At 43.9% G+C, this 26813-nt stretch overlaps 1 protein-coding gene across 6 annotated transcripts in view; it reads right to left on the reverse strand.

Moving 5' to 3' along the window:
• The window catches only part of HECTD1 (HECT domain E3 ubiquitin protein ligase 1), a 91184-nt gene extending 66611 nt beyond the window's left edge, over positions 1–24573 (reverse strand). For 3 of the 6 annotated variants that reach the window (XM_090033557.1, XM_090033558.1, XM_090033554.1), the window contains exons 1-2: positions 24398–24571; positions 22347–22615 (exon numbers count right to left, since the gene is read on the reverse strand). In XM_090033557.1, the coding sequence (XP_089889683.1) occupies positions 22347–22486 (140 nt within the window). In that variant the 5' untranslated portion in view covers positions 22487–22615; positions 24398–24571. Of the gene's footprint in view, positions 1–22346; positions 22616–24397 lie in introns of all 6 variants that reach the window. The other 3 variants (XM_090033555.1, XM_090033552.1, XM_090033556.1) reach the window with 2 other exon arrangements.
• Between the last annotated feature and the right edge of the window lie 2240 nt (positions 24574–26813).

Here is a 26813-nt window from a genome sequence, read left to right on the forward strand (position 1 = left end):
CACTAATATACACTGCTCTGGAGCATGCTCCTTCCCAGGTACAACAAAATATATTTACCAGTAAAAGCAGCAGCAAAGTTCAAAAGACAAAACTGAAATGAAGCATGTACATGGAAAGGGACTATGACAGCATTATAATATACATAATAAAATGCCACAAAGTATAATGAATGAGCCTAGGTATTACTCTCAAAAGACAGTAAAAAGATATCTGGCAGATAAGGTTCTTCGGATAAATGGGATCTCTTTCATTACACCAACTAAATCACTGAAAAAAATAGTTCTCTACAAGCTTTACAAGCTTTGTGTTCTACAAACAACCTTCTTCCAGCATAAGGAGAGTCTACTGGTGCTTGTGTGCGCTCTTGACTGGAATAGAAAAAACTTATGACAATATGTAAGATGCAGGTCTGTGAAAGTGAAAATGCAAATGTGTGGCAAGGAAGATCAGACGGGATGGGAGTTAGTGGGTGAGAGACATCACCCCTCCATCAGACTCTCTTGAATACTCCAGCACCAACATTTCCTTTTTAGACACTATGATCAATATCCAGAATGCTGAAATGCAAACCACCACCTACAAGAAACCCATGGACCAAGACACGCATCTACCCAGAACCACCATATACACCAAGAACACTGTAATATACAGCCAAGCCCTCCAATACCACTGAATGTGTACTGAGAAGACCTGCAGTCACCACCTTCCAAATCTCAAAAGGGCTCTCTCTCAATAAGGAAAAACTCCTCTAGAGAGACAAATCACACTTTTAAAAGAGCCACCTCTAGATACCAGGTGAAGAATTGGTGCAGTACAAATGAAAAATCCCCACGGAACATACGCCATTAGTTATGACCAGGGATCCTGGTTTTCCGTTTCCCAATGAAAAACAGAGAAAACCACAGATTTCCCATTTTTATCATCAGAGAAAACATGGATTTTCCTTTTTAGAAGAGAAACCCACAGATTTCCCCCTTTTGCAAAGAACTGTGCAGGTCGGCAGAGCTCCAGCCTCTGGGAGCTGTTTGCAAAAGGGGCAGGGAAACCCTCAACCCTGCCGAGAGAGGAAGGCAGGGTCCAACACACACACTTACCAGAGGCTGCTTCAGGTTCACTCTTCTTGCTGGAGGTAAGTGGGGTTTGGGGGTTATGGGGCAGATCTGGGTGGGGAAGCTGACTAGGGGCTAAGGGAGCAGGAAGGTTTGCAGCCAGCCAGGCACTCCGGCCTGGAGGGCTTTTGCAGCCTCCCTGATGAAGTGCTCAGCTGGCTGGAAACCCTACCATTCCCAGCCAGCTGCAAACCTCCCCGCTCCCTCCGCCTCCAGCCAGCTTTGACACGCCCCAGCCAGACACTCGGGCCAGGAGCAGTGGTTTGCAGTTGGCCTGGAGCGGCAGGGTTATCCATCCAGCCAAGCACTCTGGCTGGGAGCAGACAGGCTGCAAACCCTGTGACAAAAGATGTGCTCCCAACCCTGCTGCCCTCTCCCAGGCTCTCCAGAGTGCAGCATGTGCGACTGGCACAGCAGGGCACAGTGGGGCCACGCATGAAAGCTGCTTGTCACTGCAAGCTCCGTGCTGCCCTGACCACACTTCCTGTGTGCATGGGGGCAGTGCACATCTGCCCTGCCCCCACTCTCCCCACAGATCTGCCCCTACCCCCCAGGAGTGCATGCTGCCACTGGGAGCTGGCTTTACCCGAGCCTGCAGCAGGCAGCAGCAGGGGGGAGCCGGCTTGTGCTCCTGCTGTAGCAGCTGCTGCCTTCCACTGGGGGCAGGGACACCAGCAGGGCTGTAGGGGTTCATTTAATTCTTTAGACCCAATTCTTAAAGAAATCTTTCCAGAACTTCTCATCCTGGCCTTTAAACAGGCACCAGACCTCACCAACCTCATTACCAGAAGCAAACTTCCTATGGCCCAATGCAAACCAAATGGATCCAGACCATGCCAGGATAAGACATGTAAAACCTGCCAACACTTCTCCACCGCTCCCACAATAACCACACCCTACAACAAAACCATCAGCATTCCCAGATCCTACACGTGCGCTTCCAGAAATGCAATACAAGAGGGCGAATCTGCCTCTTCCGTGAGGGGGACAGAACCCTGGACAGAATGGCCACAAGTTCTCCTTTCCTATCTCTGGAAGATGTTGATTCTAAAGCAGTATGGTGCAAATTAAACCTCAAAAATGTAGCAACTCAAAAGCTCAGAGAAGGTTACAGCTCACTGTGGCACTGATGAACTAATTTGCAAGATGAGGTTTCCCCAGAAAGTTACCTCCAAACCTTAGGAGGCACGCTATGGATTTCTACAGCAGGGAATGTCAGCCTCAGTTTCTGGGTGTGTTTACAGACACACACAAACACAAAAAACCATGTTCCAAATGTGTATTTTCCCCCAGCATATTATTCACCATAATCTATGATAGGTATACGGCAGGATCACTTTACAGATGAATATTAAAAAAATGGTAATTTAGCCTAAAAGCCCCTCTTCCCCCTCAAACAAAAGTAGTGGCATTGTGGCAGAAGCCAAGAGAAACTAACAGGCTATACCGTGTTAATGAATCTGTTTTGTTCTACACAGGCCAGTGGGCTAACAGAAACACTCACCCTAATATTAATCAAAACTAAAAGTATTAAAACAAAGTAACTAAAGGTAATCTATATTATACACTGCATGAGATGCAGATACTAGTAAAGTTTCCATCTTATTATAGCTGTTAGTAAATTTGCAAAACAAAGAGAGTGATACCTTAATACAAAGAGCCCTTGGTAGTCTCTCCTCCACCTCCTCCTCCCACCAGGGAGAGCTGCTAGCTGTGCTGTTCTAACACTATTCATAATGCATTTTTAATAATATTTCTATCTCTTTGTTACAGTAAAGCATATACTCCTTAGTTTTCTCATGCAGATAAGAGTAATTGCAATTTTTAATTAACCTGTCCTTGAGAAAGAGTGAGTTTGAACTTTTGGTAACCTAAAGAGCTTTCTAAGCATGCGTAATCAGCTAATGCATATAAGCCTATCCGCCCTGCATACTTAAGTAGTTAATTATAAGACACATGCGACAGATGACGTGACGTCATTTCATATATGTTTGTATGAACCAGAAATGAGTTGTAAGTGTTCCTGCTTTTGCACACGTGCCCAGGAGAGAGGGGATAAAGCCCACTGAGAAGTTTTCCCCGTGGGCAGAATGTGGTCTTTTGTCTTCGCTCTGACCCTATTTGCAAATGTATCTTTTGTGTTCCTAAGAATGCGTGCCTGAAAAATTATTATTCGCGAGCCTCCAAAGAAATGAACCGTGATTTTTATATCATAGCTGTGAGAATTGAGAAAAAACATACACCACAGTTAAGGTCACTTCACTGTTTATGCCTTCAGGTTGGGGCGGCACAAAACTACACAGAATTCAAACACAACAAGAACAGACACAGCTAACTCATTTTTTCCAAATGAGATGTATATACATACACCAAGAGTAGAATCAGCATCAAGAATCATCTGAAGAACATTTTCACTTTATTTTCAACCCTCTGGTGAACAGATGGTAAACGGAACAGACTTATGCCTCTGTAATTGCATATATACAGTAAAAGCCCTGTTATCCGGCATTTTACTAACCGGAATACTCTATTAACCATATTGGGGGCAGGGGCAGCAGGGGGCATTGCATGCGGCAGCCGCCACTGCCACTCACAACCCTGCGTTGCTGCTGCTCCACATCCAGCCAAGATGTCCACACTGTGCTGCCGCCGCTCCAAACACCACCACCACCCACCCAAAAACAGCCGGACTCAGGTAAGCAAATTTTTTTTTTTTTTTTTTTTTTTTTTTTTTAGATACCCAGCACCCCATTCCCCAATAACAGGGCTTTTACTGTACCACCTTCTCCTACTACCATGGTATACCTTTGTTAGAAAGGCAAAATACCTTGCATCACTACAGGACCACTGAGAAAAAAGCAGCCTATATATTCATTCTAGTTTATGACCCGAGCATGATAGCATCAGAACTGTTTTTATCCTGTTGCTTTTGTTTGTGCCACGTTAACTAAAGGAACTAAAACATTTCAGAAAGGAGAACATACGATAGAAAAATAGGTAAAACCTTTGTTACAACTTACTATACTTCAAACTGAGAAAGGACTCAAAGCTAGAACCAAAACCAACACCAGCACACTTCAGTGTTTCAGATGGATTGCAGAGTAAAATAAATATAGTTGTGAGGGGAGAAGTGCAAGGCAACGAGAAAGACCCGAGAAACACACTCACCCCATCCTTACCTCAGGTGAAAAAAAGGAGCCCAGCTGAAGCCAGGAGCATCCCACCACATTTCTGCAGTGAGTGTTCCTTCTGGATTGGGAGCAAGGGAACCAGGAAAAGTACTTCTGGCCCCAGAGCGGGGCAGCAGAGAGAGAGGACACTGGAAGGCTCTCTAGTCTGCGCCATACTGTGGCCATCCATGGAGGAAAGGCAACAGGCAGCTGGCACAGGTGGTTGAAGGACGGCAAAAGAAAGGATGGACCCTTAGGTAAAGGACTGAAGCCCAGAGGACTGAAAAGGGTATCATACACAGGATGTGGGTATATGGGTACAGAGTGAGCTGTGCAATCTTGCTGGTGTAAAAGGGCAAGACGCTGCCGTACCACTGAGGCAAAGAGAGGGATACTCAGCTGTAACAGGATCAAAACCAACAAGTTACTTCACTCCAAGCCAATGCAGCTCACATGGAATTGATTCAAGTTGGTTTACCTTGAGAACTCTTAATGAATCGGTTCAAGGGTATGGACTCTCAATAAACTGATTTTGGTTACAGACATTTTAATGAATTGATTTACCTGTATATGAACCCTTAATGAACTGACTGACTCTTAAATTGATTTAAGTTAATGGGATCCCCAAGTCCATCCAACTGATGGATGCAAGTCCTAGCGAACTTATTTCAGTTGAATCCACTCTGGTTTACCCAATGAATAGATTTAAGTTAACTGGCCATGGAAATCCCACAGGATCAATTTAAAGGACCCTGTCTGGAATTCCTTTAAATTGATGGGTTGGTAGACCTCAAATTAATTAGGAGCACCTGACCAAGATAATCATTTGGATAAAGGATGAATCTACCTGGGCTTAGGGAAGCTACAGATCAGCAGTAAATTGCTGTTAGAAAAACGTCCCCTTCCAGAGTTAGACCCTGGAGCGGGACCCTCAGGGTAAAGTCCATACAGGGCATTATATGACCTAGTCTAGGCAACTAGATGAGTAGTTTGTAAAATTCCCATACAAAGGAAGTGGAACTTTCATCCAACATCACAATTGGGAGCACAAGACCTAAACACATGACCTGCTGGATGTGGTAAGGGTGAGATGTAAGGGGAGATGGAGCCCTATGAAGACAATCCACTGAGGGACAGTCCCAGACCTATCAGTCAACACAACCGGTTCCCAACATTAGAGGAAAAAAAAAAAAAGATACGGAAAGCAAGAGAACCATGTTGGAGAGCGGCAGGGGCAAAGTTGACTCCACCCCCAACACAAGCCCAAAGGGAGATAATCCCAACATGGATCAAAAGGGAGCAGGAGGGCCCAAAAGCCCCCCATGGCTCACCAGAAGCATCCGAGAATGTCTCCTAGCTAAAAGGGAGGCGTACACCCAATGGAAGGGAGGGGTCATCACCAGGGAGGACTATACTGCAGTTGCTCGGGGATGCAGGGGGGCAGTCAGGAAAGCCAAAGCGAAGATGGAACTGGGACTAGCTTCCTGAATCAAGGACAAGAAGAAGTCCTTTTTTAAATACATTGGGGGTAAAAAGAAGGTACTGGTTAACACAGGGCCCATACAAGACACACTAGGAAATTTGCTCATCACACCAGACGACAAAGCTAACATATTTAACAACTTCTTTGCCTCCATTTCCCTGAGCAGGGACTACATCAGCCCCCCCCACTGAGCCCCCCTTCAGGACCCAGGAGAGGCGCACCTAGGCCGAGGGTCAGTGAGGATCTACTTGGAGAACTTCTGGAGGGACTGGATGTATTTAAATCAGCTGGTCTGGATGATCTCCACCCCAGAGTGCTGAGAGAATTAGCTGAGGTCATTGCAGGACCCCTGGCATGGCTTTATGAGGACTCATGGTGTTCTGGTGTGGTACCAGAGGACTGGAAGAGGGACAATGTGGTTTGGATCTTCAAAAGAGGGAGAGAGGAGGACCCGGGGAACTATAGGCCAGTTAGTCTTACCTCGATCCTGGGTAAGCTTTTTTAGAGAATTATACTTGCACATGTCTACGAGGGGCCAGCAGGGGAGATTATGCTTAGGGGCAACCAACACGGGTTCATTAGAGGCAGGTCCTGTCAGACCAACCTGGTGGCCTTCTACAACCAGGTCACCAAATCCTTAGATGCAGGGGTACCAGTGGACATAGTCTTTCTGGACTTACAGGAGGCCTTCTACACCATCTCTCACCCCGTTCTCATTAAGAAACTGGGGGACTGTAGTGTCGACACCTACACAGTCAAGTGGGTCACCAACTGGCTGGAGGGCCGCATCCAGAGAGAGTGGTGGTGGATGGGTCATTTTTGACCTGGAGGGATGTGGGCAATGGGGTTCCATAGGGCTTGGTCCTCAGGCCCACACTGTTCAACATCTTCATCAGTGACTTGGATGAGGGGGTAAAAAGCACCCTGTCCAAATCTGCTGACGACACTAAGATGTGGGGGGATGTGGGCACGCTAGAAGGGAGGAATAGGCTACAAATTGGACCTAGACAGGTTACAGGGGTGGGCGGATGAGAATAGGATGAGATTCAACACTGACAAGTGCAAGGTGCTGCACCTGGGGAGGAACAACCAGCACCACACCTACAGGCTGGGGAACTCCCTTCTCGTCAATGCAGAGGCAAAAAAGGATCTTGGAGTCATCACTGATGCCAAGATGAACATGGGCAGGTAGTGTGGGGATGCAGTCAGGAAGGCCAACCACACCTTGTCATGCATCCACAGATGCATCTCAAGCAGGTCCAGTGAGGTGATACTCCCCCTCTATGTGGCACTGGTCAGGCCGCAGTTGGAGTATTATGTCCAGTTCTGGGCGCCGCACTTCAAGAGAGATGTGGACACCATGGAGAGGGTCCAGAGGAGGGCCACTCGCATGATCGGGGGCAGCAGAGCAGGCCCTACGAGGAGAGGCTATGGGACCTGAACCTGTTCAGCTTCCACAAGAGAAGGCTGAGGGGGGATCTAGCGGCCTGTTACAAACTAGTCAGAGGGGATCAGCAGGCATTGGGGGAGTCCCCATTTCCCCGAGCACTACCAGGAGTGGCTAGAAATAACAGTCACAAGCTGGCAGAGGGTAAATTCAGATTAGACATCAGGAGGCGCTACTTCACTGTCAGGGCGACTAGGATCTGGAACAAACTTCCAAACAAAGTGGTGCTAGCTCCTACCCTGGGGGTCTTTAAGACAAGGCTAGATAATCACCTTGCTGGGGTCATCTGACCCCAGTACTCTCTTGCTATGGCAGGGGGTCAGACTTGATGATCTGCTCAAGTCTCTTCCAACCCTACTAACTATGAAACTACTTTTGGATATTAAAAATGGGCAAAACTGAGGTTGGTATTGCAGGTATTACCATTTACTGTTCATCTCTTGGTTCTCCATGACCTTAAAGTCTCACTACTTTTGTACTCCTGCGGCTACAGCTTTTGTTGCATGATGCTTCGTAGCTTTCCTATCATCCCATTCCAAAGAACTTATTGGAGGGCCAGTTTATGAACAATGTAATAAAAGGTCTTTGAAATCAACTTTGCACAAGATAAGCATTTGTCCTTCATATGAGTCCATTAAACTGATTTCATAGACATCAGGGTTGGAAGGGACCTCAGGAGAATCAAATAATAAAATAGGGCGACCTCCACCTCATTTCCTTATTTACTGGGGCATTCTGCCCCACTGAATAAAATATTTTAAAACTTTTGCCTACAAAATATATCCATGTACGCACATCTCCTTTTGTTGTGTTTGAAGGTATCTACAATGTCTTAATTATGGACATGGGATTGTATTACATAAAGGCTACTATAAATTGCTTTTATAGACATTTTCTCTTTGTGAAATGTGAAAGTAACCTGAAGAACACTTTCTGAAAATTAAAAGAATATTGGTAAGTTTCCAAGAAAGGAAACAAACCCAACAGGCTATGACAAGTTATTAGCAATTTGCATTAGGAATTGAACAGCATTTAAGATAAACATTAGTTCCCTGATAAAACTGAGTTACCAACATCCTGGTGTATCTGTCAGAATGACTAATATCAAATGCCACAAATGTTAAGAAGCATTTCATTCTAAGCCTCTAATTTTGCTCTCAAACTATAATTTTCTCAAATATAGTACATTATAGGCTTACACTTCTAACTTATCGTTGCATAAAGGAAAACTTCTAAAGGTTTATCTACACAGGGAAAGGTACTGGTATAATTACACTGTCATTGCTATAATAGTGAAATTCCCCAGATGATACATTTATTCCAGAGTCAAAGAATCCTTTTGCTGAATCAGTGTGTTCACACAGGAAGCTGTACCAGTATAGCTATAGCATTCTTTTATTCTGGTAAATTTCCTGGTGTCAACAAATAAGGCGGTAGGCTAATTTGAGTCACTTTTCAATAATGCCTACATAAAAAGGATTACTTCTTAGTAATGCTTATGTAAAAAAAAAAAAAAAAAAAAAAAAAAAAATACTACAGGTAGAAACACTAAGTTAAATTTTCATTATTTTTCTCAACAATTCACATTCCAGTAGCATAAAGACCTCAGTCAGGATTACAGCATTACTGTACTGCATTAAAGAGTGAGTCACCATCTGAAAAACTATATAGCAAGTATTTTTAGTAGGATGTTAGAAATATTACTCATTATAAAAGTAACCAAATTCAGCAGATCCAGAGTACTGTCACATGACAGGGATATCTGGCTGCAAAGCCAAATGCTTGTGACCAGCAGCAGAAAATAACATTCAGTTTCTTGCCAGCACTTTAATGCAATCATCTGCAGGAGCCAGCTGGGAGTGTGAAAAAAATATGCTAACCTATTTTGTTTCTAAAATTACAGTACTTATGCCCCATTTTTAACTTAATTTGAAAACCCTTTAATGTAACAAACTTATCTATATAGCTATATGTAAATATAGTGTTTACACTTGATAAAAAGATTTTAAAAATATTTTCAAGTAACAAAACAGAAAAATATGTTAAGTATACCCAAGTTAAATTTGCTTGGAGTATATTTCAAATACCACGTAACAAGGACAAGCAGTGGGGATGTATATATTTTAAGGTATGATCACATTTCCTTCAAATTAGGGAAGAAGGGGGACGCAGAGAACAAGGTAACTTTTTGGTAGGCATACCACAAATTAACCCCGTACCCTCTCTGAGTACAATTCCAAGCCCCTTCCCTTGCCTGAGCAGCTGCTTTTTCTGCTTCCTCCCTGGACTCCCTACCAGTTCTACTGCTTTACTTCCCGTCTGATCAGCCGCTTTACTTTCTGCCTATGCTCCCTGCCCAATTGGTTGCTCTGTTTTCTTCCCTCTGCCTTATATGGCAACGTGCTGCCTGTACCCTCCCTGGTCTGCCACACGCCACACACAGAGGCTGCCTGTGCCACCTGAGACATGAAGGCTGCAGGTTGGCCACCCAGCTTTAAACCAATTTCAGAATACAAACTACTGTATTAAACAGCTTAGAAACAACAGAATCTAGTATACTTTTACTCAGCTTAGATGATGCAATAGTGAAGTTCCTTTAAATCTCCAGAATGCTTGAGATATCAATTATTTTATACCTTATATTTCTTAATTTTAACTACTTAAGCATTTTGATCAGCCAAGAGAGCCATGTAAACCTGAAGAGGGTCTGATACTTCACAGGTCAAAAAATATTTGCTCAACTGATTAGTCAAATATTGTGAAATAATGGACAAATATTTTAAGTGTTAGTTTACAAGAACAGCGGAGAGAGAGACTTCAATAGGTCAGACAACTAACATGTTTTGTAATTGGTGTAACTGTTATAGTTTTAAAAAATTACATTCTATAATGATTTTTATAATTATCAATGTTAGAAATGTGAATGAAATTCAAGACTAAACAGTTTTTTTCCCCCCTTGGCTTTTATCCTAAAATCCCACGGTCAGCCTGAACAGTTATAAAATAAAGTTAAAAAAGAAAAAAAACCTACATGTGAAAAAATTATTTCAGCTTTTAAGAATCAACTATGCTAATTTTAACAGCTATACCAAGTAGGCAGCAAGTCAACCCTTCAAGCATTTTGATGTTTGCATTTGGATGGCCTGCCAATAGAAAGAAGCTTTTTGATGCTGTTAGTTTTGGCTCTCCCCTAGCAAAGAGTGGATCCTGTAGCCCCCCATGCCTTACTAGTGGGAACAAAAAGAAGGCTGGAAACACTCAGCAGAGAGGAGTAGGGCTCCTAAATGGATTGAGGTGGGGGGTCCCAATTCCTGCAGGAATAAGGGGCAAGTCATGCACACAAGAGATAACACTACGATACAATACCAAAAAAACAAAAACAAAAAACAAGCCCACCACTTGCACAGGACTTTCTTGAAGGCTTCATGGAATATTTGACAATTTAACTGTAGCCAAAAAGTAGGTGGTCAGTTGACAAGCTTGCTAGCTCTAGCTTTGACAAAACGTGGGCTCTCTCAATCACATCACACAATGGGCCTAATATTCATAGTTCTTCTTTTCCCCCTGCTTTCCCAAGTGTCCAGAAAAATCAGTTAGATACCTTCAGATGCATTTTTAATATTTCAAAAATTAGACTGGTGCTACTGTCCTCTCTCTTCATCATGTCTCCGTTTTTATATGGGCACAATATTTCCAGATCCACGTAGCCACAGGGAATCATTTTTTGGTACGTCCAAGCACAAAGCAAGTCTTTTTCCTCACTATGTTGGTAATTGACAGGGGAACCAATTGTTGTGCTCCTGCTTAGGCATTATAACTATGAAAGCTTCAGTAAATGTCTAGAATCGACTGGTGCTTGAATATTTAATGGATATTTCACATTCAGACTCTTATTGCCACAATAAAAGTTCTCATCCTCTTCTGGAAGTATCATGAAGTTACAATTACCTTTTAATACTTGCCATACTCTAAACAGCTGACAAATAAATTATACTATTATGATCAGACTTGAAAGTACCTAAATCTATTAAAATTGCAAATACTTGCTATTTAAGAGGTTTGCATGTTACTACAGAAGCTACAAAATAAAATTTCTAATAAATATCCGTTAAAGAACAGTTTTGATTCTAAAGATGACCAAAAAGCTCTGCTCTTATAATACTACTAGCCAACTACCTGTCAAGAATGACAGTGGCGGAGGAGCAGGCGCGACAGACCACCACTCCCTCCTTCCCTCCTGCTGCTTGAGATCCGGGCCCACTCCCCAACTCCACGCCACAGCAGCGGAGGAAGGGGAGCAGCGAGACAAGGCCAGGTGCGGGGTGTGTAGAGGAGGATTGGGCCCGCGGGTGGGGAGAAGCCAGCCCATGGCTGGGGGGTGGGGGTGGGGGAAAGAGCTGTGGGCCCAAGCCAATGCAGCGGGGGGGGGGGGGGGGGGGGCCGGAGAAGTGAGCGAGAAGTAGACCCTGGCTTGAGGCAAGGGGGAGGCGTACTCCTCCCCTCCCCTTCCCTCTACCATTGTCACATCATGTCAGGTCTGCTGCTCCCCCCCCACCGCCATGGCAGGCTGGCTTCTCCCCCCCTCACTGCTGCCACAGTAGCCCATAACAACCCTGCAGGCAGCAATGGGGGGGGGGGTCAGGCCAAGGCCCGCATCAGTGGCCTCATCCCCACCCCGGCAATGTCTCAATCCTGTTTCCCCACCCTGTGCCGCCACTACCACCTCTGTTTCAGTCAGCCAGAGTGCAAATAAAGCATTATGATTATGGACAGACAGACAGAAGGCTTTTATAATATTAGAATACTTTTTAAAAAGTACAAGTCTGAGCAAAATAACTAAAATTAAGCTATTTTTCAAAACAATGCATTAAGCAGTAATTTCATGGGGCTCAGAATTTTTAGAAGCCAGCTGACACTGTAACAAACAAGAGATAGTTGGGGTGTTTTATAGTGGGTTTCTGTGTAGACAAGCTAGTGCGCACACATACTTTTAGACTAAATGATTATCCTACACCTGTCTGCGAATGCTGGGAACAGAATTCGGTGGCCCAGGTGGTTGCTTCCAGTCCTAAATGCAGGGTTTTAGGTACATATTTTTGTTACATTAGTTCTCCCTCTCAAGGGACTAATTTAATTTAAACAACAAGTTACCAAGAGCCAGATCTGACCCTCCCAGAGGAAAGCCAGTGGAAAAGAAAACATGCTCTAAAAGATCCCCTCACAGAAATTCCTCCTTGAATTCTTCTGCTGTGGTAGGGCTTTTCTTCCACACATGAACAGCAAAGCTTAGCCTGAAGTGTCAAGTCCCCTAAGATCCAGAAGCACAAGAGTACCCACCAAGAACCTTTTGCTTCTGACTTATGTGCCCCTCTGAACAGGTTTCCAGTACAGGTTTTTTTGCCCTTTAAAATTATGTTACGTTGTTAAAAACTGAACAGTTAAAGCTTTTAAAAAGCTTGGTAGGTTGATTTGTTCCATTTATTTTTATTGTAGCACTCTTATTAGCAATTGCATTTTATCACTCACTAAAATATGCCTAATGGATGTAAATAATTTTATATTCTGCAGTTAGAAAGGAGCTCTGCTATTCACACTGAAATAATTTTATCACTGTCTGAAGATATCTATTTCTAGATTAAGTATGGAAAATAGAACCATCCCTTTAGGTTCATAGCGACCAATATATCTGTGGTTTCCAAAACGGAAGAATACACAAAACAATATTTTCACAATGTTTTAACAATATTTTTAGCAGTGAAAAGTAAATAGTCGAACAGAAAGCTAGATACAGTCTAATTACCAGAGGCTTAGGCAATTCATATATGCTCTCCCACTTACAAAATACTGCAAAATATTAGCAAAGGAACAGTATAAGAACACAGTAACAGTATACTTTTAGTTTTAGTCCCTTTTATTTCAACATCAAAAATAAATAATTTTAGCATAATTTGGAAAAATGGACAAACTGCTAATTTACTTTATCACTAAGCAACACCTCAATTCAAACTAAATAATCTTTAACAGAGTACTATTAAAAAGCTTCAAGTTTAGTGCATTTGTGTAAAACTGCAAATATAATAGACACCCTCATGATTCTGCTCAACCCGATGTGGAAAAACCCATCCTACAACTACAAACTGGAACCAAAACCAAGTACCTCAAATCAACCTGTGATCACTACACTGCTAATGAGCAGACAAACGACCTGAGGAATAAATCACCACACCCTGAGGATGTACTAGCAGAAGCTCTATATGAATAGGAATGAATGAGAAGCTGAGGTTTCAAATACTGCAGTCAGCTAATTAAACTAAAATTACATCTCAAAACCCATCAGTTTATTGCAGCAAAACAGTCCAGTACCATTCAACAAATAGCCATCTTCCACTGCTTTCCTAAAATTAAAAGGGTGCATATCCATGCAAGAGTGATTCAGTGAGTCAATACCAGACTCGCAACACACCTCAGCTTACTGCTATACCAAAAATGATAGGATCATAGGATTGTAGGAAACTGCGGCTGAAAAGGACTTCACGAGGTCATCCAGTCTAGCCCCTGCTCAAGGCAGAATCAGCCCTAACTAAACTAACCCAGCCAATAACCTGCTCTTGAAAATTTCAAAGGACAATGTAGCACAGGGATGTGCAATTATTTGGACTGGAGGGCCACTTAAGGATTTTTGGTGAGCTGAGGGTCATGGAAGGGGACCCAGTCTCAGTGCACCACCGCTCCCATCCTCCAGTCATGCTTGTTTACACTGCTTGGCACGAGGGAGGGCTCTGCTCCCAAGCCTGCACCTACACTGTCAACATCCCATGATCCTGGTCCCAGCCCTGGCCCTGTCCTGGATGCCATTCACCACCCTCCTCCCCTGCAGCCCCATGCCATCCACCCAGGTTAGCATACCTTGCTTGCAGGGATCCTGGGCAGAGGACCATGGAGATCCCACCCACTCTATCTAGTGCCCCCTGCAGTGGATGAGGGACAGATGGGTGAGGGTGCCCATACAGTGGCAGAAAGACTGGCAAAGGTAGCTGGAGAGCAAGGGCTGCCAGGAAGCCAAGTCTGGCCCCTGCACTGTCCCTACCATGACACCCCCACCCCACCACTTGGTTCAGCACACTACAGCTCCTGGCATGCCCAAGGACCACATGCAGGGATAAGGTGGGTTGCACTCCACACAAAGCAGCACCTCCATGCCTGAGGGCTGCAGGACTGGCTGCATGCACCACAGCTCAGGGTGCCCCTTGCACCTGGGCCAGAGAGGCACCTGACACAGTGCAGAGTCACAGACAGAGTCACTCGGTGGGCCACATCTGGCCTGCAGGCCATATTTTGCCCACCCTGGTATAGTGGGCTGTCACTCCTTTCACTAAATTTATTTTTCCTGGGGCAAACCTGTCCCCACAAAAACCAACGTAAACAATGAAACATACAAACAACAAATGGATAACCCAAAACCTGTGGTGCTTCCTTAGACCCCAAGTGGGCAACCTGAACTCTATGCTTCTCCCTTGGCACCATAGCTTTCCCCCTGCCTTTTGCTACTCTCCCTGAGAGTTTTTTTAAATTTCCCAGTCACCCCGTCAGCCAACGCAGTGCTCCTAAGCAAGCACGTTATTACCCTCTAACCCCTGTAGCAGCAGGGCTCCAGCCCCTAAGCCATGTACTTTGTTACAAAAAGAGAGATTCCAAAACTTCTCTGCATAGCCTGTTCCAATGGCTGACCACGGTCAGAAAGTTCTTCCTAAACTCCAGCCTAAATTCTGTCTGCTGCTGCTTGAGGTTATTACTTCTAGTTCTGTTCCCTACAGCCACTGGAAAAGCCCATCTCCATCCCTCTTTATGCCCAGTCTCATCCCTTCAGGTACTTAAAAACTGTTATCAAAATCTCTTTCAGTCTTCTCTTCTCCAAGATAAGAAACCTTAGCTCTGTCAGCCTTTCCTCATAAGTCACATTTTCTGAGCCTATAAGTAATTTTTGTCACTCTGTACTGGGCTCTTTCCAATCTGGCTGCATCTTTCTTGAACTCTGGGGCCCAGAACTGAACTTAGTACCCCAAATGAAGCCTCACCAGTGCTGATTAGAGCAGAAGAATCACTTCCCTTGATTGGCAAGTGACACTTCAGTTAATACAATCTAAAATACTGTTGGGGTTTTTTGCAACAAGAACACAGTTGGCTCAAATTCAACTTATAGTAGACTGTAATACCCAGGGTCCTCCTTGGCAGTACTGCAGCCTAACTAGTCATTCCCCCATCTGTTTGTACATCCAATTATTCCCCCTGTGAGCCACATGCAGATTTTACTTTATTTTTCACCCAAGGATGAAACTGCTTTTACCATATTTCTCACATATAACATGCACTACAGTTTCCACCAGCTGGTTCCTGGAAAATGTGCAAGTTGTATGTGAGAAAGTATGGCATCAGGGCCGACCGGGGGGGGGGTGTAGAATTGGGGCAACTGCCCTGGGCCCCACATTTTGCAGGGTTCTATGGAGCCAGGTAGCTTGGGTGCACGAACTCCACACTGCCGCCACCCTCCCAGCCGTTCGGCACTCCCCACCTGGCTGAATCTGCCACCAGCTTCCTCGTGTCTGAGGGTGGAGTCCCACACAGGCCGATTTGCTCCAGGCCCCACACCCTGCTCAGGTTGTCTCTGTATAGCATTATAGATTATACCGCTATTTCATACAGGAGAAACCAAACAGAAGTTACATGATCTCCTGGAAGATCGATTCAGGCTCAATTTTAGGAAAAACTTAGAAGGCCAGTACAGCAAAATCTTTGTTACTTTCACCAGTCTGACCACTGCTCTCTGAGATCTAAACAACAGTAATGACAACTGACTTGCTGCAACATAAATACAGTACTGCATCATAAAAGCACAAAAAGAAAAAGAAAAAAGAAAAAAAAACAAAACACAAAACCCAACACCTTACTTTTTTAATGCTTAAGGTTCTAGGAACAGGAAACAGGAAAATGAAGTCTCCTGCATTTTTCTGTTTTACATACTCTGAAATACTTAAAATAGCTTACTCTGCCAATCCACAAGTTTTACTTGCATAATCATGAGTACCAGGAGCAAACTAAACATGTTCTAGCACAAATTCAAGTAGTAATGCATAGGATCAACACCTATGCCATAAATATGAGAAGTTATTCTGCCTTCTCTGTAAAATCACTATATAAACCTGTATTATAGGATGAAGCACCAAAAAATAGATTATATTTCATTTAGATATTATACAGCTATTATGGGCTATTTTCACATTTTAAAAAAGTGAAAGAGTTGTTTTTAAAAACCCAAGCTTAAAAAAAATCTGTCAAACAACCATAACATTCCCTGAAACACGCATACAAACATTACACACTAGAAATTAGAAATCCTGGGTTCTAGCCCTGTCTCTGCAGTCTCATCTTTACTAGAAAAGAAAAGAAAAATTCCCACTCTATGCTACTCAACACAAACTAAACAAGGAAAAATCCTAGTGAACAGAGTTCATACTTTTAACATGAGTAATTAGGATGAGGAAAGCCCTAACCTTCACAAAGAGTCACATTAAAGTTACAAACCACCTTAACTTCACAGGATTTTACCTCACATTTGGTGGGAACACAAAGCAAATACACATACATAGCTTTTCCCTTTCTGAAAATGCACCGGGGGGGGGAGGGGGGGGCGGAAAATGTGGTTTAGTGGTTCAAAGCAAGATAGCCAAAGCCTATTCAGCCTGAAAGGCAATACAGATAGACAGACAACATTTCTATTGGACAGTTTAGAATCATGGTGTCTACTCCCAAGGTGGCCTCATATAATTTCTCAGCTTCTAAACTGTGTCAGCAACTTTCATTTAACTACTTGATAAGTTAAGAGTTCACAGCCTTAGTAAATAATAAAGATGTGAGTACACACAGAAGTCTCATACAGGTCACCTAGAGAGAAATCTGGATTGTGGCATCTCTATCACTGAACATTTTTAAGTGCAAGTTGGGCAAAAAGGCATCTGGGATGGTTTAGACAAACGGGGGGCCAGCTTTTTTGGCAGGCATACCAGAAATTAGCTGTGCGCTCTCTCCAACTGCCACTCTGATCACCCTCCCTCTGCCTGATCTGCTGCTTTGCTTTCTTCCCTATGTTCCCCACCTAAATTTGCTGCTTTGCTTTCTGCTTCTTGTCCCGTCTCCTCCCCAGTCTCCTGTGTGCCAGACCAAGAGACTGCCTGTACTACTTCTGGCACCCATATCGAAGACTGGTCACCCCTGGTTGAGACAAACATTTCTGCTTAGTGGGGTTGGACTAGATGAACTTGGGAAGTCCTTTCCAGCCCTATGATCATACAAACTACAGCAAAAAGATGCTGAATTTGAATTAATTGTATATTCTGTCCTAGCTCATGGAACATTCCCTTATACTACTGGGGGATATCTGTAAAAATCCTATTTTAATTGTCAATTTCCCAGCACATTTTGCCCAGACAGATACATTATGTTTTCACCACCAAGTACCTGCAGGTTTGTCTTATCATTTGTGTTTATAAAGGGGGAAAATGTAGAACTATGGCCTAACAAACACTCCTCTCTTTGTTACCGATGATTTATTTATCAAGAAAAATCAGAATGTGGAACAAAGCCCAGGATCTACTGCATTCCAGATTTCTTGCACCAAACATATGAAAACAAGGCGAGAATCCAATGAAAAGACTTCTAAAAAGAATCCAAGACTTTACTTTTAAAATTCTTAACAGTCCAACTAGATCAACCGGGATTTCAAATCAACCCAACTATTCAAATGCTCAAACTATTTTGTCTGTCATTTTAATAATACCTCTACAACACAGAGCTTTAAGACTAGTGATAACCCATATACTCACTGTTTAGTCAATCTTATCTCTGGAGTTAGACATAGCACTTAATATTTCTGATTATCTTAGTACTTGTACTCCAATACAGCCATTGAATAAAAACTATAATTCAGTTTTAAATCATTCTAAGTATTATGAAATTGAGCTACTAAGGTTGTTGCTACTGGTTAAAGTCCTAGGCATCCAAGTGCTAAGTGACTAAGAGTCCACTTTTCTCCGAATCATCCTCATTAGAAAATGACTATACTGCCGATAAACAGAAACAGGTTAGGAACACTATAAAGACAATTTTGTCAGATACAGTATGCAAAAACCTGAGCCAACAGCATCAAAATTAGATTGCCTGGCATCATAACCTTTTACAGGTCTCACACCCTGTAAGCTTCTGCAACACCACTAGAACTCCGCATGCATTACATCATTCATTTTTGCTTGTTTGTTCCCCATCTTTCTGACCCTGGGCAGAAATTTGGGATGGTCCATTTATACCATCTTCCTGAAAAGGACATATTTTGAACAATTCATTTTCAATAACGTTTAAAAATGTCTAGAACTAGCCAATTCCTAGAGTATTGCAATGAAATAAAAGGCTTTGAATCCATCTTCACCATATATGCTAATGAAAAGAAGCATCATAAATATATCCAACACTTGTAAGTGAAAATAATTGGTGTTTTCCTTGACTAAGGGTAAAATATGTTCCTGAAAACAATCTACAAATGTTCTCATGTAGAACAGGTTACGCATTCATGTTATTAATTTTTTTAAATATCTTGGTTTCTCAGATTTCCCAGTAACCACCAAATGAAACTGGTGATCATTAGTCGTACTTCATTAAAACTGTGACTCACTTGGTTTGTATCACAAAGACGACTATGCTTTATGGGGGTTTTTTTAAACAAAATAAAAACCCAAAATTTTCCCATAAAAAACAAATCTGAGAAAGATTCTCTCACAGATGGAACAAAGTATTCTGAATTTCAGTTGCTAAATTCCACAGACCAAAGTTTCCTAACCAATCACCATTAGCACTGAAAACAAGAATTTCTTCACAGATCAAAGGTCTTGAAATGCAACAGCTGTGCAATATACTACAACCTTGGCCTCTCCCAATTTTGCTGTACAGCAGGAAAACACACTTTTAAATGTTTACCAAGACATTTTCCTAAAGGGTCAAAAAAGGCTATGTCTACATTACAAATGGAGCAATCTGAAACCATTTTAAAGATTAGTCACTGAAAAATGTTTGGTAACAGATGTGTCCAATGCTAATCCGTAGTTAGGCCAGACAATTTCTTTCAAAATATTACTAAAAATAAACTCTAGAAATACTATCAAGAATTAGATTTATCATGCTCTCCTCATGTGGCTAAGATAGCCAATGAGTTAGCCAGTTTGCAACAGATTTCAGTAACTCTTTTCAAGACATAACAGTGCTCTAAAGCAGGCCCCTGAAGAAACAAAGTAAATTGGAAATCTACTCTATTAAAAAGTTAAATAAAAGTAAACTCCCAAGACTAAATTTCCCACCTACTTCAGAAGCCATACAATTTGTGCAATTTTACAAACATATTATTCTACTTATATTTTCTCCTCTCTCAAGTCTCCATAAGAGGCAAACAGTTAAAAAAAAAAAAAAAAAACAAAACAACAAGCCATATAGTGAAACCAACCAACCAATGCCCTCCACTACATAAGACAGTAGTTTTCAAACTTCTTAGTCACAGAATCCTTTCATATCACTTCTTCTACCATGGAAGCCCTATCTGTGGAGCCAAGCGAGCTGGCCCAGCAATGGTGGTACCCACTCCATTACCCTCAATCTCTTTGTGGAACCCTTTGACTTCCTGTGGAACCAGGGTTCTGTGGAACACACAGTCTCAAAACTACTGGCAAATGGTAAAACTGAAAATGGTAAGTGGTTCCCATTTTACCCAAATTATGATGGTTAAAATAAATAAATAAAAGCAACATTGCAACCTTACAAGTGTTTACTATACAAGCTTTTACAAAACAGCATCTAACATGTAAAGGGACCAAAGTCTTTTGTAATCAGTGTTCAGCTTTTACTAAGATAATAATGTTTGCTTTATCAAATGCAGAAGAAAAATGTTCACAAACACTATGTTTAACAAGTTCCTATTCAGCCCTCATCTTTAAGCATACAATGGGAATGGAGCCACAGACTTGGAAAGCAAAAGAACAATGGTGAAATGGCACCTGGATCTGGAGGAGCCCAGGGGCCGTAGGTTAAGCCCCTGGAGTCCATAGACAGCCCACAGGCTGCCAGTTGGACAGCCCTGCCATCAAAAGTTCTTTAATTATGTACTCAAACCCTGATTAACAGAGACAAGGTTAGACTGATTTCCTGAGTTCTTTTTACAGCCTAAGAGCACAGGTACCAGAAAAATCCAAACAAACAGACGGGAAAGGATCAGAGAGTTCATCTCCTCATCACAAATATCCACCCATAATGATATTTATAAATTCTAAGCTCTCCATGCCAAGGAGCACCAGATCTAATTTCTAAAGCAATGTGTAACATACACTTTTATTACAATAGCAATTTCTAATTCCCAGTTACTATTTCATCTAAACTCCAGAGAAGTCACATATCCTTACAAACGTTTCTAGTACACAGGACATGCACTACGACTGGTCAAATACACATGACTTAAAAAAAAAAACAACAACAACACTCTGGCAATGGTGTGTATATGTACCCACAGTCCTTAGTTTAACTGTGATGGCATGATTCAGTAAACAATACTCCAGCAAATCAAAGGTTGGTATGATTAAGGGAAAAAAAGGAAACATAAGGCCAGAAGGAAAAGGGAGAGACCAAAATGGGAAAGCAGAACAGAAAGTCAAAAACCTTGCCACAACACAGCACATTAGGCCGGGGTAGGCCAAATCCAGCCAGCCAAGGGGTTTCATCTGGCCAACACCAAGTCCCTCAGCGCCACCTGGCCCATCACATGCAGCTAGTCCCACCACCCCCAAGCCTGCAGCATGGCTGGAGCAGCACAGCAGCCAGACTTACTTCCCAGCAGTCCTGGCAGCTACAGCTCCTTCCACATGCTACCACCTGACCTGACCCTGCTACCCAGGCACCATGGCCAGTCTGCCCCACATGCACTGGTGGGGGGCTGGGGCCCATGTAGGCAGGGTACATGGCCAGGCAGATAGGATGGGTGCAGAGTGGCATAAAGAAGCAGGACAGGCAGGCAAGGCCAGGATCTTGGGGCAGTGATAGCACACAGTCAAAGCCCAGTGCAGTCACAATCCACCACCTGCATGGCCCTGTGATGGGCACTGATTCTATGGCCCACAGTGTCACCGCCCCAAGATCCTGCCCATCCCACTCCCAGTTGCAGCCCTCTGCTCACCTGGCCGTACCTGCGGGTCCCAGCCACTCTCTATGGAGACCACAGGATCCCAGGGCAGTGACAGCATGGGCCTGGGGGCAGAGCCACAATCTGCTCCCCAAGTACCCTAGCCTGTGGAACCAGTGGTTATCACAGAGGCATGCGGGGAACAGATCCCAGGCCCGGCCACACCTGCCCACCCCACTTCTTCACAGCAGTGCTCATCCGGACACACCCACCAAGTTCAGTTTTAAAGGCTCGATTTTTACTTATTTTTTTCTTTAAGATCAAAATGCCTACCCTCCAAAACCCTTACTTGGCGCTTACAGAGGGTAATGTTATTATAATAAGTTGTTATAAGCCACTGATACTCAGGTAACAATCCTAAGCGACAAAGCCAGTTATGTTAATTTTTTTGGCTTGCAAAGTTCAAAGCAAGTGCTACTATGTCTTAGAGCAAGGAAAAAAAAACCTTCAGTGATTCAGGCATTTTAATATAAATAAAAAACTGAATTTTAGGGTTAAAAAAGTCAAAATAATTTAATTAAATAATTTAATTCCTCTTGACAAAAGAGAACAGCAATATTTTTTTTTTAAACTTGCAAGAGGCCTTTTAGAAATGAATCAGCCAAGACGCACCAGGATCAGCTATTCAACGTGTCACACTTCTTAGCATGACACATTCATTTTGCAAAGGAAGTCATGATATTATGGTGGTATGGTCTGAACAAAGATCTAAAGGTTTTGTTCTGCACATTTTCAAGAGTTGCAAAAGGTTCTCGTTTACGTCTAATTTTGTATAAACTTAATAAGGAGAAGTGGTTAAATAAAATTGACACAATCTAGGCAATGGATAAAAAAGTCCCTACTCTTCCCAACAAAAAAAGGAACCATACTTACGTTTCAAAACAACGATCCACGTTGTCTGACATCAAAAGCAGCATGCATAGCTGTTCCAGTGCTATTAGTTGCATATCCCTTTCATCCCCTTGCCCCATTTGCAGCCATTCAAGCAACGTGTCTGGATCCACATCTGCCATGTTTTATAAAAGTTGATTTTTGCTTTAATTAAAAAGTATCCAAAAATAGCTTTTAAGTGTTCAAGCCAGAGTAAATCTAGTACAGTGAAATTTTCCCTTCAGTCAGACCAGGGCTTTTGCAGTCTTCACCTAAAAAAAAAAAAAAAGCAGCAACTCATAAGTATATACTCATCTTCTACATTTGTGTCACTCGAGATTTTACAAGACATTAACCATGACCAGTTTTGTTTGTTTTTTTTCAAATGACAAAAGAGTTAGTATGCTCTACTTTAGTGGAATCTTCTTCCCCAGAGACACTGATGAAAGCTTTAATCTATTACTATTTTTAGTGAAAACTAGAACTTGGGAGGCAGGAGTGGAATGGCACTTCCTAACCTGCTATATCTTTGTAAGCTAGTTTCTCGGATAAGTATTACCTGAAGAATAACAATTATTTTTATATCACCTTCCCAAGCAAAAGTGTCATTTCCCCAAGAGTTGAGCATTTCTGCAGTCACAGAAAAATCTTTCTATAAAAGAAAATGGACCTCTCTCTCAATTAGTACCCATTCAGAAAAGGCATGAAAGACAAATTTAGCGAGACAGACCTTGGAAAGGGAATCTTTACTTGTTATTTTAGAAAATTTAAAGATTTGGAAATGCTAAGTAAAAAAAGGGGAATACCATTTCTAAACAAAAGGACCAGAATTATAGAACGAAGATTTCAAAACATTTGCCTTTTAAATGACATGTTGCGGTGGCATTTCAAATATACAGAAAATTGTATGTTCATAAAGAAAATTGTTTAGAGGCACGAGCAGGCATACATGGCAAGTGGCGCTATTTACCGATCCAATAAACACACTGCATAACTGGCCAAGATCTAAGAGTTCCTTTATTAGTTCCTTATTAGAGCCATGTCCTGTGTGCCTATCTATTATCCAAGGTCCAATTAATCCACTGATTCTCAGCCAGGGATCTGTAGCACCCTCCTGTGCCTTGAGACCCTTTCAAGGGTGTTGTAAGGTGCCACCCAACATTAGCACGGTTAGGATTACAAACGTGCCTTACAAAATAAACCCAGAGATCTCACACAGAAACCCCTAGCTACAGTTCTTGCCAACTTTGCAACAGAAATGCTCCCCTCTTCTGTAATCAAAAGACCCCAGGGAAAACTCAGAGCTGAGATGCCCTGCACCTAAAAAGACAAAAGGTTGAGAGTCCCTAAATCAAGTTGCATCAACTTTGTAAGCTGTGTCCTTCAGAGCCAGCCTCCCCCGGACACCAAAACTGCAACAAAGGCTTGAAACAGGCCCCCAGCGAAGGGGCTCAAGCTCCAAACCTCGTAATCAAATCAGGTAGGAAAAAACAAGACAAGCGCGGCCTGAAGGCCAGTACCACCCCGCCCCGGGATGAAAGGCCGAGACGCGGGGTCCGCCCGCTGGTGGCGCGCACGGCAGGGCCGAGCCACAAAGCCAGGCCCGGCCAGGCAAAGTCCACCGCCCGGCCAGGCAAAGTCCACCGCCCGGCCGCCCCCGGTGCGGGGCTGGCGGTAGCCCCAGGCAGGCAGGACGTGAGGGGCGGCCCCCGCAACCGTGACGCGGGGCCTCCTCTGCGCCGGGGCGGCCGGGCCCGGCTCCAGCCCGCGGGGGTTCCCCGCCCCGGCGGCGGCGCTGGGCCCGGCTGAGCACCTGCTGCCCTCCCCCTGCGCCCGCGCTCCGGGCAGCCCCAGGCAACCGCCCTCGCCCCGCACCAGGCCCGGCCCAGAGCGGCCCTGCTACGCCCCCTCCCCGCCCGCCCGCGTGCGGAAGGCCTCGGCCTGGCGGCGCCCACCACCCGGGCCCGGCAGCGGCGCTCGAGTTGGCAGGAGGCCGCAGGCCGCGCGGCGAACCCGGCTGGCGGCGAAGACGAGGCCCGTCCCCCAGCACTCACCCGCGCCTCCGGCGCTCCTAGGGCCGCGGGAAGGCCGCGAGGCGGCGGCGAGCGGCTTCCCTCGCGCTCCGCCCGGCGGGGCCTGCGGGAGGGGAGCAGCGCCGCGGCCACGGGGGGAGGAGCCGCGCCGCCGGCCTCGCAGTCACGCGCGGCCCCGGCCCAAAGCCGCGAACCGCCCCCCGGCGGCCTCGCCCTCCGCTCCGCCCCGCGCCGCCAAACCTGTCTCCGAAACCAGGAGGGGGCTTTAAAACCGTGGGCAGCCAGTCCCAGCTCGTCGCGGGGCCTGCCTGTTACTAGGGACTCCGCCTGTTCGCCCAGATACTGGGCGCAGATCCAGCCATAGGTACGGTCCCGAGATCCGCACGCACGTACGGTAGCAGACCGATAAGATATAATCCAGTCTGCAACCACAGACAGGTACACATACATAATCATAGCTAGACACAGACACGAACAGATGATACAGTGATACATGGATGGATGGAACCCACTCCATAGTAACTACAAACTCATCCGTGCGCACACATCCCCAAAACGTCCTGCAGTGGTGACCATGGCGCCTCAGGCTTTTCTCTACAGCCATGAGGAAAAGCTGCTTCCTTCCATCCTTCCCTCTTCTCCCGGGAGACATGACCACACGAAAGTTGAGAAGAGACTGGAGGGAGGGGAAATTTGCCAGGAGTTTAATTGTATCCTATTGACACTGAGGTTTTCAAATAGGGCAAGCAAGGAAGAGGCAAGGCAAAGTTTTTTTGGTGGCATTTTTTAAGAACAGTTGTCTGAACAGTTCTGTACAACACATTTTCTATCAGCACATTCAATTTCATCAATTTTTTTTTTTTTTTTTAAATCAGGCCTTGGCGGTTTTTTTCATTTAAAATGTAAAAGGATGTTTGATACCAGGTTTCATAGATTCATAGATGTTAGTTGCTGGAAGGGATGTCACAAGATCATCGGGCCCAGCCCCCCTGTGCTTGGGCAGGAAAGACTGCAAGGTGGGCGTCAACTCATTGTTTGAAGATCTCCAGGGTAGGTGATTGTACCACTTCAGGGGGAAGTCTGTTGCAGACCCTCCGCCCTCATATTGTAACAAAATATCTCCCATACGTCCAATCTGAAGCAATCTTCAAGCAGTTTGTATCCACTGTTTCTTGTCTTCCCCCTAGGATGCCTTGGTGAACAGATGCTCCCCCAGGCCCTGATGTATGCCACTAATATAGGTTGCCACCAAGTCCCCTCTGAGTCTTTTCTGCAGGCTGACCAGTCCCATGTCTTTCAGCTTCTCCTCGTATGACCTCTCCTGCCCTCTGGTCATGTGCGTAGCCCTCCTTTGGACTCTCTCCAGCTTCTCCACATCCTTCCTGAAGTGCAGCACCCAGAACTGGATGCAGTAACTCCAGCTGTGGTCTCACCAAGGCCAAGTAGAGCAGGAAATTAATCAAAACTAAAATGTTAGTCTCAGTTTGGGAACATTAAACATTTCCTTCAGGCTGGGTTGGCTTTAAACAGCATCTGCTTGAATTACCCCAGTGTCTTGTGGGAGATCTGGCTCTGTCATATCCCCATTCTCCTGCACCATGCTCCAGTGCCATGACCAACGAGGGCAGCTCAGCCACTGGGAGATATATTCTGGGATATGTAGTGCATCCTGAGAGCATGGCCCATTGGCCAACATGGGGGCATGAGAGACCTGGAACCACAACTCCTTTGAAGCTGTGTGTTACCTCAAATGAACACAGTAAAAATTGAAGTGCTTTATTTTCAGTCAAAAATCAAAAAATTGGGGAACGTCAACATGTGTTTTAATCAAACAAGTCAACATGAAATGTTTCACCATTTCCAGATAGAATTATTTCAAAATTTTTCATCTCATGTAAAGTTTCAGTATTTAAATTTTTTTCCTGTTAGGTTGAACACTTGTATCACATTTTGAAATTGCCTAGAGGGTGGAAACCAAGGTATAGTGTTTAATAAGATCTGTTTATTATATGTAACCTGGCCAAGGCCTGTAAGCATCACTATATTATAAATAGTGAACATAGGAAATTGGATAAACTGGTTCACACAGATAATAGTTGAAAAATGGGTGTGCTTAGAGATCCATGAGAATGCTTAATGGAATGAAAACTTGCCTTATAGCCAGAAGCTAAATAGTCTGAACTCCAGGAATTGATTAAAGAGAAGATTAAGGTATGTCTCGATCACAGTCTAGAGCAGTGGTTTTCAAACTTCTCAGACTCAAAGAACCCCTCAGAAAATGCCAGCTTCTAACTTGCACTTCCTTTTGGACTACTAAAACATAATAAGGTAATTTTTCTTTTTCAAAGAGACCAGAAAGTCCACAACAGAATGTTTTTGACACTGTGGGTTCCTATTTGAAATCTCTGGGTTTATCTTATGAATTGTGTAGGTGTTT

The sequence above is a fragment of the Crocodylus siamensis genome, chromosome 2 (assembly GCF_052110815.1).
Source record: "Crocodylus siamensis isolate JL-2025a chromosome 2, ASM5211081v1, whole genome shotgun sequence".
NCBI lineage: Eukaryota > Metazoa > Chordata > Crocodylia > Crocodylidae > Crocodylus > Crocodylus siamensis.